General features: G+C 34.9%; 1 protein-coding gene and 1 pseudogene across 1 annotated transcript in view; one reads left to right on the forward strand and one right to left on the reverse strand.

Annotated features, from left to right (window-relative positions):
* Positions 1 to 15,230, reverse strand: part of LOC119638707 (protein timeless homolog) — a 244,359-nt gene that overhangs the window by 210,940 nt on the left and 18,189 nt on the right. The window contains exons 3-5 of the mRNA XM_038035651.1: positions 14,773 to 14,958; positions 6,401 to 6,524; positions 3,629 to 3,792 (exon numbers count right to left, since the gene is read on the reverse strand). Coding sequence (XP_037891579.1) covers positions 3,629 to 3,792; positions 6,401 to 6,524; positions 14,773 to 14,958 — 474 coding nt within the window. The remainder of the gene's footprint in view (positions 1 to 3,628; positions 3,793 to 6,400; positions 6,525 to 14,772; positions 14,959 to 15,230) is intronic.
* LOC119638799 lies at positions 1,580 to 1,680 on the forward strand (annotated as a pseudogene).

A 15,230-nucleotide genomic window follows, 5' to 3' on the forward strand; every position in this document is an offset into this window, starting at 1 on the left:
TACATACATATAATAGATATTTATATACATACACATTTGTATATGCGTATGTAGGTGTATATATTCTATATGTGTATATATATATATATCATTCACACCACTCTCGCGTTCATTTCATTTCTCTTCTCTAGCTGTAATTTTCACCCTTATTCATGAATAAAAAAACTAATTGCCTTTCAATTGCTAAAATGGTGGTCAATGTACATGCAGACCCATATTTTTATATATATACGGTCCAAATACCCTGAACGAGGTATACAAAATGTATGCATATACCTGCATACATATTTGTATAAACATTTATGAGATTCGTTTCTCTATACTAATACGCATATTGATTACTATTGATTAAGTTAAAATCTACATTCCAACAAAGTTTTATCTGTAAGTAAACAATTGCAAAAGTTTATCAATTGAAAACTTGCCACCAACATTGTGAGGATTTGAGATTAACAAGACCCATGCGATCACTAAACTACAATGTATGGAATCCATTTAAATTCTTTCTGTTGCTGTTACAGAAAAAAAAAAATTTAGGGCTACCGTAGTCGTAAAAAAGCGATTTTATATAATATTTAATTGCAGTCACAGGTACTCGTAATCAACTCTGTAATCTTCAGTTGACTCCAGAGGTTTGTTTATAATTCTCACTGTCGATATGGCACCCACGACAAAACACAAGACCGATACAATTGTTTTTTTGGTTCATAGTAAAGGTATAGACTTTTGCATGGGATGTCGAGCAAAATTCGCTACTGAGCCTCTTCAACTTGGTAATAGTCAAAATTTACCCGGTAACGAGAAGTATCAATTCAAAATCGAGAATAACGTCCGAGCTAGCTCGATAACTAGAATTTTAAACTTGCCCTAACTTACTTCAATAAGCGTTAAAGTTATCTCTTGCGATACGTTGTACGGATAAGGCAACAGCCGCTCTTTTTTTATTATACCAATGGTTTCAAAGGCATTTTCTGAATCAAGTTTTTCCACGACATTTTAATGAAATTCGGTAAAGTAACATGTTTTGTTTCAAGAACAAAAGCCGCTGAAAACGTTTTCTTTTGGATAATTTCTACGACCACTCCCCATGTACATAACGACTTGAAAACTCGTACTATTAAAAAAAATTTTCATTCTAATATATGTAACTGACTACAAAACTAGTATTCAGATATAATAGATAAATGTGGGAAATTTAGTTGAGAAATGCCCATTGTTGGAGCACGCATTTATAAGAATATAAACAGTTTTAAATAAAATGAGTCTTCAAGTAGCGTCTAACAATTTCGTATTTTACGGTGCAAATTGCTACACAAGCTATTGCTTTGACCAATACATTTGTTACAGTTGGTTTCCACTACATACGTTTATTTTCGGGACAAGGCGGACAGGGGGACAGATTGTGATATGGGTTTCACGTGGGTTCCTACCTTGATGGTTTAACCCCAAGGTGGCGCAAGCCACGCGAATTATTTAAGCGAAATCCACGCCCCCTGGCGAGTTAGACAATCCCTATAAACTAGGAGCCTAAACAACACCAGAGTCCAAATTGTTTATTGCGCATGGTTCAATATGGTTTGTTCTTGCTACGGCAGAACATATACTAAAATTGGAACGATAAAGAGAAGATTAGCATGGCCCGTGCGTGGACAGGCGGGCAGAAAAACTTGGCTTGATTCAGAGGGTGAGTCTGAATAGATCGGTATAATAAAAGCTGGGTATATATCACAAGCTCTTCTGGATGTTGAATAGAACTATTAATACGATTTTTTTCGTATCTATTTAATCGTAGATAAAAATATTTCAAAATACAAATTTTTTTAATATAATTAAAAATTGAAGACCAACATAGAAGCCAAAGGTATCCAGTAAACTCATCATCATTGAAAAATTGAAACAAACTGAACTGGTAAGCACATGCAATATAATAAGACGTTCATAGATGTAGCAAATAATTATTAATATTGGTTTGCAAAATTTTGCTGCATTTGCGAAATTTCAGATCGTTTGTGCATTAAATTCGATTACAACCTAAGTTGCTTTATTATAGCTTGCATGTATTTTGATCAGCGATATCTATTGATGAAAATGATAAGATCATGCGAAGTATTAACGCACACGACGGTTAAGTTATTCAATGTATGTAGATGCTAATCATGGAAGACTTAAAATTGCATTTTCGACATTCATTACTTTTGCTTTTTAGTCTGAAAATGTCTGCTTCCAAAGCCCATCAGCCACTTTTAGAAGTGTATAGTCCGTCAAAGAACGATTTGGAGTTCGAACACAATGCATTGCAAGACCAATTGAACGAAAATTTATCTCAAATCCTGAAAGAACTTTGACCTGTTTCTAGATGTCTATACGCAAAAAAAACGGAAAATGGCTACCACGCGAATTGACGGAAAATGTCATTTCGAACCGTTTAAACGTCGCGGGTTCATTACTTGGCAGGCAAAAAAAAACAAGAGTTTTCGTTGGCGTATTGTGACTGGCTATCAAAATTGGAGCAATTACGACAGTCCCAAGCGTAAAAACTCATGAGTTAGTCCAGGGGAGTCATCCACAGTTCTGCTGTGCACATGGTAGGGTCAGCAGGATGCAATGTATTACGAGCTGCTAAAACCGAATGAAAGCGTTACTGCAGACCGGCATCAAGTTGAACGGTGTATTGGTGGATAAAGTAACCAGCAACAGCGGCTAGCAGACATAAAATCATCATTTCGCATAACAACGCCACACGCTGCATGAGTTGTCAACGTTACACTGTTACAGCTGGAATGGGAATTTCTGCCTCCGCCAGTGTACTCGCGAGACAAAGCTCCTCTTGATTATCACTTATTCAGATCAATGCAGCATAGCTTGGCGGAAATGGGTCGATAATTGCATCGTAACGCAACGCAATGTCGTTCTTTCGACACGATATCGCCACGCTGACAGAAAAATGGGAAATTTTTTATGGGAAATGATGGAAAATATTTTGATTAACTTATAATGTATAAATTTTTCTCAAAGAAAAATGATCAAAATATATGCAAACACCTATTACACACGTGAGGCAAAAATGACTAAGACCAGAAGTGCGTTTAGGTGTCCTTGTTAAGACTATAAATTTATTTCAAACATTTAAAAGCGAAAATCACACGTGCATAAAAGCATAAAATTTTAAATTTTTTTTTTTTTAATACCCAAACAAGTATAATAATAACAACAAGAAACTAAGGCAGAGACAAGTATGCAAAGATACTAATGCCCTTCGGAGAGGAATTAAAATATAAAAAGGAAACGAAAAGAACAATAGCCCATAAGAGGATCTTTTGCGAATATTTAAAGAATTTTTAATGTTAGATTTTATATCCTACTCTCGACTGTACATATAACATATACAGACATAAGCATAGAATTATACAATATACGTGTGCAAGTGTAGTAAGTTTCTCGTTTGAAGGGAAAACAAAAGCTAAATTCAAAAGAAAAACGAAACAGGAAGTGAAAGGAAATACTCGATTTTCTAGTTCTATACACATGCATGCAAACGTCAATTCATACAATAGAAATGCATACGTATGTGACAGCGTAAAAATAACACACAGACTTGGTTGAGTGTATACGCTGTTTGAGTACTTACTTGGTGCTGTGTGCTTCATTATAGTTCATTAATAGATGCAGTATTGTTTCACGATATTCCAGAACATAGCAGACATTATTCACCAACATATCGAATAGTGCTTGAGCATTATTATCCTTTAGCTTTTGCAGTGCTACTAAGCTGTGTAACAACTCCCGGAATGTCTTTAATTAAACAAAAAATTCTCATTATTATCACCAAAATAATGACAATGACAATCATAGTGATGACAATGATAATGATGATGAAGATGACTGAATGGAATATAACCACAAACGAAACTAGAGTCGATACAAGACTCAAGTTAGACACTTCATATATATATATGTATGCATACAGTATCTCCAAAAAGTATACGCACAAAATTTGGAAACTGTAAAAAAAATTTTAATATATATATATTTATATTCTTCTTCTTTTAATATGTTGACAATTTTATACTACTTATCACTCTGACATTCTAAAAGTCATAAAAAGAAAAACGCAAACTTGCCATAGTTCTCGTTGGACCAATTACAGCGACAAAGATGGAAAAGCTTTAACTCGACAATAGGTGAAGCCGAGGAATTGTCCAATACAAGGGACGCTCTCAATAGCATTAACGCGGTGATGAAAGAAGTGGGGAGGACAGAAAGAGATAAGGAGAGTCCGCAGCCTGGCGAATGTGTGCCCATTCGTCTTCACCGACTGAGCGCATATTGTGCTCAATTTGAGACGATTTTGCAACAGCGAGAAATCATTCAACGAAGTCATGGCAGCTTATCTGATTTAAATAAAGTCATACTCGTAAACATAAACAATATTATTTTCGCCGGCACTGGCAGCGAGTTTCTTTTTGTTTTTGAATTCTTTACAATCTTTGTCTTTGAAATGGTTTGGAGTTTGTTGTCAAGCCAAAGATAATCATGATATATATAGCACTTGAATGTATCTGCATTAGTGAAGATTGGATATAATATTTGTTCGCATACTTTTAGTCGAGAATGTATGTAAGCGGGTGCTAGGAGAGGTAGGAGAAATAAATGCAGAATATATTGAATGATAATTAGGTAGACTTATATGAGCAGGAATGTAACAGGCACTTAATAATGAGCTTTAATTTGAAAATCAAGAAACGGAAGGAGGCACTGCTCAACACGGGGACCCCTTAAGAAAGCAAAAACAAATGGCGTGAATCGAAAACTCCTCGCCACCTACAAGAAATTCATGAAGATGACCCGCAACGACAGTTAGGAAGTCCACTAGATTTGTGAATATGTTGGTAAGCTCCAGGAATGTAAGATAAAGGTGTTATAGCGTTCATATATCCAACATAAGATTTTTAATATATTTGGATACTTTGGTCTGCTTAGCTTTGCCAAGCGTATGTTTTTTAATTATTAGTTACAGATCATTTTCATAAATGATTATAACTTAAAGTCCAAAGCAGCTACAAAATTTTATAAAGCTTCAAGAATGAAAGTGTATAATTTACAGGCTTCAATAGAGAATAATACAAAAGTTGCTAAGACTAGGAAAGCTTCATTCTGAAAATTGTCTTTATAGTCTTTTTTTTTTAAATAATTATCAAAATGTGGCATGTCACCTATATATGGAAGTAGGATGTAGAGGCGAAAATGAGAAAGAGAAAATAACGTTTTAAGCGTGATAACATTAGAAACTATAGACAAGAATTATTGCAGAGGCAGATAAATTGTTCCAGATGCAGGAAATGTTATTAAAGTACGAGCACCTTCGATGATGTGTCGTGCGATGCACTACGACCGGGAACGTCGAGAACGCCAAGTGATCCTATTCAAGAGCTTTTTTGGTATAAAGATAACTTTTCCCCCTATAGAACGGTTGCCACGAAAATACCCAAGCATAAACTTTGCTCATGGGACTTAAGCCTGGGATTACATGGAATGGCGCAAAAGATGTCCGTAGCCCGGTAATAAACTGCACAACGTTGATAGCACGCACACGTAATAGTGCAAGGGTGATTCCGAGAATACCACCGGTGTGGGATGAAAAATCGGAATAGAGTCCCGTTAAAAGGCTTGATTGGTAGCCAAATTTCTTCTTTCGGTAAAACACCTTCAATGTAGAAATTGATAAGTACAACATCTAAAATTTAGCTTAATCCAAACAGACATTACGCTTATTTTCTTAAGAATATCAGAGGAGCTGTACACATTCTTGCAATAGTTGAGCGCATGATATTTTCGCTGCATAATTTGATTTGATTTTTGCGGGGATCGTTGAAATAACCAACATTCACAGACGAATACAACTTTTATATGAGCCGTACACACATACAATGCAGACTTCGACCAAAATTTGGTCGCATAACAGTAACCTTGCCAGAAAATCAAAGAACTATGGGCAACAGCTTTGAAACACCTTTGACTAACAACTCAAAACTGAAACTTATTACAGCTCGTTGAAGGAACAAGTTGTTTAATCTTTGTAGCACTTTTCGAAGCTTTTTTCTATTTCCTCACAATTACTTTGATGAAAGACATAAATGATTTTGGAAGATTTGTAGTTAAATATCTTCTTTTTTTAATCCCAAGCCAATTATCAGTAAACAATTAATTTAATGAACAATGTAAATAAAACCTTTACAGAGAAACTTTAAGAAGAATTCATTTTCATTCAAAAGCCTCTGTGGACGGGCATACAGAAATTTGTAATTTGGATAGCCAGACATTAAAATAAATAAATAAAATGCAAGACAATTTTACTATAGCAACGACAGACTAATTATTGTAATAATAAAAACAGACTTACCTGAAGAGCAACATGTAAACGTTTGGCCCAAAGACGTGCTTGTTTCTTGTCACTGACAATCATGTCCATGTCATGCTCCATACGCGTTAGCACCCAATGAAAACATTGCACGCTTAAGGATTCGCTACCGTAAGGCAAACACAAAAGAGAAATGAAAAAAAAATAAATAAAAAGAAAAAAGGAAACCTTAAGCATTAGAAGTGAAAATACTTGCAAATTAGAAAAAAAGAAAACAAACAAAAGCGATAAAAAGAGAAAGAGTCTTCAAACTAGGAGGCACGGAATTATATAAGACATCCTTTTTCATCCGTACAGCAGCGGGATAAAGCAACAACATCATTGCAATCATTAGGCAAATACTTAAACGTAGTCGCACTTTGACATTCTTGTTGTCATAGAAAATAAATGAATGAGTGTGAACGCGTGAGGCGTAGCGAAAGGAGCGAACGGATGGGAAACTTAAAATTAGAAATCGCAATAAATGAATCTACACTGGAATGATTATATGAAAACTCCTAGTTTTTCTTTGTTCTTTGCTTCTTTCTCTTTTTTTTTTTCTCTTCTTCTTCTAAATTAAAGAAAAGCTAGAAAAGAAGTATATTACACTTTCTTTTTAATACGAAGTAAGAAAATATAAAGTGAAACTCATTAATGAAATTAAATTTCTTCAAGTGGAAGCAAACACTTTTACGCACAAAGTCACCAGAGATGGTTATCGTTAAACAAACAGGTATGAAAACAACTCACCGAAGCGCTTAAACAAACACATATGCATTTTAAGTGATTACCGAGTCATGGGATAAGGAATAGAAAAAAAAAAAAATAAAACAACACAGAAAAATAAAAAAAATTTAAAAAAAAAAGGAAACCGTATGCCCGCTTACGTAAGTAAAGAGCGTTTCCTAAAATCTCCTACAATTTTTTACCGAACATTTTTTGTTTATTAAGCTCTGACTGAGTTTTTTATTAATTTTCTAATACTTAATAAAATCTTGTACATAATCCTCTTTCCCTCTCTTCACCACTTGGCTTTGTCATTATCAAAGAATTTTGTTGTCTAATGCCATTCATTGTTAATATAAATGGTTACAAACTCGCTCTGATAGTCAATGATCCCGACAGCATTGAAGCATGTTTCATGCACAAAAAATTGCAAACACATTGCTTTCCTCTTTACACACAGCAAAGTCCTCGTTATTTGATGTGCTTTAGAAATCGTTTAAAAGAGAATTCTTAATTGGATTTAATTGTTAGCAGTATAGTAAATCATGGTAAGAGAGGTAGTTGACCGCATTTTAAATCTCTCTACAAACAGAATTTCCGATATTTAATCATAAGCTCGTAAAGGTTGTTAAAGTCGTATGACTACAGCTTAAGAGAGCAAGTTTTAACTGATTATAACAGATTGATGAGTACATTGCTTTTAAATGAGAGAATCAAGATGTACAAGTTGTCTAAATATAGCTACGGTTTTTAAGCAACAGTGAAGCTTCAACGTATTTGAAGTCATTCAATAAGGGATTCACCAACTCTTGATGTTGTGGGTATGAGATTTACAAAGTACCGTTTTGTTGGATAGGACATGTATTCGATGTATGGAAAGAAGCAATTCATCCATATTTAGAAAAGATTAGAGTACATGACCGGCCGAATAGATAAGGATCGCGACTGCAAAGTCTGTGTTCGCGTTCAAATCGACGCGGCAGAGCGAGTTCTCAGTCTGGCAAAGGCATAAAACTTATCAATTGTGCATACGACGACTAGGATGCGATTCTCCCCATCTATTTCTCTTTCCACAGATAGCGTATGTCTTTCTCTTTGCTCACTTCCTTCTGACCGTCATCGTATTACACGAATAGGGGATATCTCCTAACCGTCCGATAAAATAATTGATTAAATCAACAAAAAAAAATTTGTAGATGGAATCGTCCAGTGACGATGATTTTTCAAGTAATTACCCCAGCTTCCCTCCTTAATTGTATACTAACTGTTTGATAATAGCCGGGAAAGCCTTGGTTCGATTTAATTAGTTTTTGAACTTAATATGGCCACTTTACTCGTAAGAAACTGAGTATGCAAAATCAACTAAGATCCAAATGGGGGCTTTAGTTACTCTAAGCCCCCATTCATTTAAAAGCAATTTCATTAGAGAGGAATGAATTAAATATAAAATAAGTGCAAATATTAGCAAATAAATTTAAGGTTTATTACTGCTGAACTAACCAAGCTGGCCTAAGGTGAAACATACCTGCAGCTTCTACATCGATAATTACAGAAAGCACATTGCAAGGCTTTAAAAAACCTTGAAAGACATATGGGGAAAAAATTTAGGAACAAATTCACGAAAATCAGAAGTGCGCCGCGTATTGTTCCAACAAAATGAAACGATTAAGGAGAATTGCCACCAACCACAATTGATCCAATTGTAACAGAAGATGGGTATGTTAGTGTTGAAAACTCGAAGAGTCGTACCAACGTGGAAACAGTAGCCAGTAATAGTTACTACTGCGAATAAAACTTAATATATCGTTATTTGGCAATAAATGTTTAATTGAAAAAATCAGAAATTTATTTGAATTCAACAAACGCTCCGTTGATGAACAAAGTAATTATATATCGCATAAAATACCTATTGAATGCAAAATCCTGCCCTAATCGACTCTCTTTACAATCTTTATGCGGTCTTTCATCTCTGTATATGAAAGCAACATTCTTATTATCATTGTTACTATACTGGGTAAATCGTAGCGAAACGTAAAACGTTAATTGCACTGTCACAAGCTCGCAGCCTCGTGGCTTCAAAATTCTCTGCATTTGGTCAATTAAGATTAGCTCATGCCAACCCACTACAACACGATTGTTAAGTTGTCCAAATTACGCGGTTATCCTTTCTTAAAATAGCAGTAGTGTACATTGCACAATGTTTGTTATATTTTTTATGACCTTGTATCAAATTTCGTTCTTTCGTTGGCTTCACTTACGCGGGAAATAAAAACATTGCATCAAGTTTATTAAAATTATTGAATAAAATGAATTTATAGCTGATCACTAATCAATTCTCTCACTAATTCAATTATGGGACTATTGGAAACGATTTTGATAGGCAAAGTAACTTTGCTTTAAATAAATGTAAGCTCTTGGAGGCCAGAACTTAGGCGAATGTAAGACCTGGCATAGATTATCCATTTTATTTTTCTTTGGGCATAAGCAGATGGGTCAAACGCAGTTTTTCCTATTTCTTGTGAAATTGGGAGGCAACGTTGAATGGACGAAACCACATTTTTTTTCATAGAAAATTCCATCCCGTTAAAATTGTTAAGGACTTCAAGAAACACATTTATCACGGTCCAGATTTGTTAATGGAAGAATCGTTGAATTGTGCAATTTGACTTCCGAAGGCGAGCGTCTTTGAATTACTAAGAAATAATAGCAAAGATTTTCTTATTATGCGTACTGGTACATCGTTTTTTAAAATCTTTTTTCCATTATAAGACGAATAACGCAGGAAATGTCCGTTGCTTATGTAATAAGGTGTTTGTTCGGAAAGAAGGTGTTGCGGAAAGAAAAAGAATTATGGGCTGCAGCCTAGTGGGTAATTGACCGAAAGTGTTGTATGTTTACCGGCTGAACATTCATAACTGCTACGACCACAGTAAATAAGGTTTGTACTCCCGGACACTGAGTTAGTAGTCGGAATTCTTACAAACTTGGCCACTCATACGGAGGATATGACGATGTGATTATATGTAATGTCGTTCATGTTGCTAAAAGTACAAAGCTGTTAGCATTATACGAAATATGTTCAAAGTAATTGATTAATACCCTTGTGATTTTTTCATTTGTTACATTTGTTCCATAACTCCGACTGATTAATATAGCTTAAGTTGATTTTAATCCCTTATCACATGACATAAATTAAATGCGTAGCAATATTAACACACTTTTTGCGAACCAAAAAACAAAACAAAAAATTTCACATGACAAAGACTTAAGCAGATCTTAATGTGTGTATCGGATGATATGAACTGCAAAACATATAAAAAAAATTTAATACATTAAAGTAATGAATTTATAGAAATGTCTATCGCTTTTGCAAATCGACACATTGCAATTCTGCGAAGCCTACAGAAATAGCAACTGTTTCTTATTGATTAAATGGTCACAGAAGAAACTCTTGTCCTGGCAAAAATAGAGACGGAAGGATACTGCATTCTATTTAGCTTTAATTTGAGATATCTGGAAGTGCCATTAGATGCGAAACTGACATTCGAGCAACGCGTTAAGAAAGTTTTGGATAAGCTATTGTCAACCACAAGCACTTTGTGCAAGATTATCTCAAACGTGAATGGGTAAAAACCGGCGCAGCGAAAACATTCAGCGTAGTCTACGCGTACACGATGTACCCCGCCTCGACTTGGGCAGAAAACGTCTTACAAAGTAAACATCTTTCACGACAGCTCGAAGAGGTTCAAGTGTGCGCACGTTGGGAATGATATTGGCTTGCCGAGCAGTTTCAATAGCAGGCGCAGCGGTCTTGACGGGAATATTAACCATTGAGCTCCTATAGAAGAAACAGTTAAATGTCCAGAACAGAAGAAAAGAAAAAACTTCCGGGGAAGGAAACTACAGAGAAGTCTGCAGACTTAAGACTACTATCCGCCAGGTCATGTTGACAGAACGATAGCAGCGATGGGGAAAAGATTCCAAAGGGAGGTGAAACTACAGCCTTATCCCAAGCGTAGAGAAATGTGGTGAAGAACACTGAAAAGTTAGCTTTTTCCCAATCCAACTTTTCACTGGACTTGGAAATTTTTCGAGTTACGCGCAGATAACGTATGGGATCTGTACCAAGTTACGAGGGACGATGCCCAATAGACTGCATTCATTTGTCCGGCTTGGGTATGTTTGAGAAACAGGCTTTTCAGATTTCTGGAAGTAGAAAACATGCCAGACGTCCAGCAGGTCGCTGCCATGCTTATGGAGATACGCACACACGTACACACAACGTTACAATATAGTTGATATGGGTCTCACGTAAAAGGAGGGTAGAGTGGGACAAGCGAAGTGTGTTAATTCCAAATTAACTGTGGCAGAACTAGACCACGACGGGCTGCATAAATTTTTTCTTAAAAATACCGCCCATGTGAGTATGAAAAAAAGAGCTTTGAGGTAAGATTAACTTTTCCTGTAAAAGTGTGGAGTAAAAGATAAAAGATACATTTTATCCCATCCATTTTTTTATGACAATAAATAAAGTTCCGGGAAAATCAAGGATTTTAATGGAGGTGAGCATGCCAACTTTCTTACTTGCTTTTTTTATTCCCAAACAAGCCAAGCCTCAATCTGCTTCTACTTATTTCAAAGCAAAGTAAACTATGGTTGTATTTTTCTTTAGTGGTAAATAACTGAATTAATTAACTTGAATTTGACCCAATTAACGTTAAAGGACATTAACAAAGTTTCCTTTGACTATTATATTCCAAAAACGTGGTACTAACAAAAAAAAAAACCAAAAAAATGATTTCTGTGACATTACTTAATGAACTGCCTCAGGTAGTGGAGAAACTTCAAAGAAAATAAATAAAGCGAAGAATATGTGTAAAAAAAGGGCAAAGATTTCCTAGCATTGCAAGAAAATCGCACTGAACACACAAAAAAAATGTAAACACAAAAAACGTAAACAAATCGTTGGTTAAGTTAATTGTGTTTTTACAAAAATTGAGTTCTCTTATTTTTTTCCCTAGGAATGCCTAAAACACGAAGCTGAAGTAGAAAAGCACTGAACGTAAAAGAAATGATAGAAAAAAAGGGCGAATGAGAGTTGAAAATGCATTCAAAAAAAAAGAAAGAAAAAATCATACCCAATAGAAAAGCCAAAGAAAATTTTTTTCCGAGTAGTTAGGAAGATAACTAAGGAAACTATACGCGCCATACAACGAATTCTAAATACCCATCATCCAAGTTGAGTATGTGAAAGCGATGCTTCATTTAAGTTCCTTTTCTTGTTTCTATTATTGGTATAAAGCATTCTTACTCAAAGTGACAGTTTAGATAAGCTGTACTAAACATCTTAATTCGCTTTAGCTCCGACATTCGAAGCTTCTCGAATTCGAAATTATGACTACACTATACAATGATTAGACCATGTAACACAATGAGATCATATCGATTTTTTAACTGGTACGGACTTTTTGAACATTACCCGCAAAAAGTATCAATGCGCCTTAGGGAAGAAAAGGACGCTTATTCTAAGAAAATAGTAGAAGACGCTTTCTTCATCTGTCGTTAGCTACACATTTTTGTTTCTTTTCGCCAGAATACGAATTCGTTGCCGAAAGAACATCTACTTACGTAAGAATTCATTTTTGGATAGCGTTATAAAAAGAGACAATATGTTAACGATTGGAGTCACCCTTTGTTAGGAGAATTAACCACCAATACGGTGTAGACGGTAACAAATTTCCATTCAGCGCTAATAGCGCTTCCTGGACGAGTTTCGATATGGATTTGGGACGAAATCATAATTTTTGATACTCATTTTTCGGTTAAGTCGTTCTTGGCAGCGTTTCTTTGCAATGGTCACGGACGGGTGCAAGTTTGAATAATAGGATTAGAATTTGTATCAAGTAAGCTTTAAAAAATCTCCACTCACTAGTTCTTCGGCGAATAAGCAGAGTATTTCAGTAGCCCTCTTCCCTGAGCTCATTTTTTGTGGCATATGCACACAATCCACAAATTTCATGAGCTTAGGAAACAAACCAAGGACATCTATTCTTTTTCGATGCTAACTGGAACAAACCAAGGACATCGATTCTTTTTCGATGCTAACTACACCAACAAGACATTTTTATTCCCTTTTCTATATACACTTTTGATCACGCCTGTACTTGAAGCCTACGCGCGAAATTTGTAAGATTGTCTTTGCTGTTTTGAGTGTTTATCAGGATCTTTTTTTACAGCAACAGAGACCTTTGTACTTTACTTTTATTCAAGACGTGCGTAAATATGTTATTAGCAACAAATACCTGTTCGTGCAATAGTAGATTCAATAGGTGAAAAAGATGTTACTTTTAAAATGAAAATGCCATCACACGCTTGGTTTCAAACTTGCAATCTAAAGGAATCATTTTCTTTAGATAGCGTCTTAACTGAAATCTGTATCAAATTTCATGCCCTTATCTTTATTTTCCTCTTCCTTCGAAAAGATATACTTTTAGACTGACAGCAAAGTGCAAGAAGATGACCTATTTTCAATTTTAATATTCCGACGGAGGAGTCACAATAAATCAACCCTAATATTAGTTTTGTTATAAAATAATGTCAAGTCCCAGGAATATCCTAAACGCAAAAATCCTCATAATGCCTCTCTAAGAAGAGTTTACTCAGCCTTCAGATGAGACATCTTATGACAACAAAAGTAAAGCGGGCTGGCAACATTATATTTACAGACAGAGGCACATGACTAAATTAATTTTCAATTTTACCTGTTATAGACACTATATATTTAATACTTCCCGAACGTTCTCAAGCTTGCACACACTACGTTCACTGAATAGTCAATCAACCATTAAGTAAAAGCAAAAAAATATTCCATGGAGTTTCTACAGCTTCTCCATAGACGTCGCAAGCGGAAGGATAAATCTGGCATGCTACCATCTTATAGTGCATAAGTTTAAGCGAAGAGAATGATGAAAAGCGAGGGAGCGCAAAGGACAATAAATTGTCCGCATAGTGTTAGACAATTGTGTGCACAAGTTGTGGAAATGGGAATATTTGAGAAATGACAACATATTCTAAGGCCTCAATTGTCTGAAATTATTTTTGTGTGGGTTTTTTTTTTTTTTGTTATCGTTCTATTCTATGCAAAGAAACTAATTTCCAAAGTACCCAAAACAATCCTATAGAATTTTCTAGATTTTTTTTTGGTGCTGAAAGGCTCAAGCAAAGAGGCAGAAGAAGAAGAAGGAGAAAAAGATGAAGAAGAAAACAACTAACTTTTAAATACACAGCAGAATAGCAAGGAACTGAGACGAGCAGGACAGCAATGATTGTATCGGACGTAAGAAAGCACAACATTAGTTTTATAAGTTTTTCAACAATAGCCCGACTTTGTTAAGTTGAAAACAGAATAAAAATGCGAAAAAGAACAAATATAAAATGAAAAAACGAATCAAAGCAAACAACGTTAAGTCAAAACAGAAAAATGCATAACAATGTAGGAGGAAAGTAATAAAATGACTGAATAAAAAATGTTTTCAACTTAATTTAAAATTTGTTGAAATTGAAATGAACAATAAATTGCCAAAAAAAAAAGTAGACAAGTTTTTTACTACTCTTCTTATGCTATAACAAACGGTTATTTCTAAACTTACCTGACGAGCTCTAATTTCATATCACTTAACCGATTAAATTCCAAAAAGAAACGTACGGCCCATAACAAAAACGAGTCATCGTGATTATTGGTGCCGACGTTACGTTCCAAGACACGTCTAACTTGACGCACCAATGTGTTATAAGCAGAACTTAATATTTCAATGCAATATTCGCGCAAACATAACCTGAAAAGGAAAAATGCTTATTAGGTTAAATTAACTTTAAAATATTCTTTAAAATAATGTTTCAAGTAAAATTTGCAAAAAATTTTTATATTGTTACTAATAAGACAAGGTTGAACACCTCTAAGGGTCACCTCAACAAGAAATAAAATCAAAAAAAATTAGAAAATTAGAAAAACTACATTGACATACCAAGTAGTCAATTGGTAGATTACAGATAAGAAACACATCCTCTTTAACATTTGCAATTTGCGTCACATTTAGATGAATTTTCG

The sequence above is a fragment of the Glossina fuscipes genome, unplaced genomic scaffold (assembly GCF_014805625.2).
Source record: "Glossina fuscipes isolate IAEA_lab_2018 unplaced genomic scaffold, Yale_Gfus_2 109, whole genome shotgun sequence".
NCBI lineage: Eukaryota > Metazoa > Arthropoda > Insecta > Diptera > Glossinidae > Glossina > Glossina fuscipes.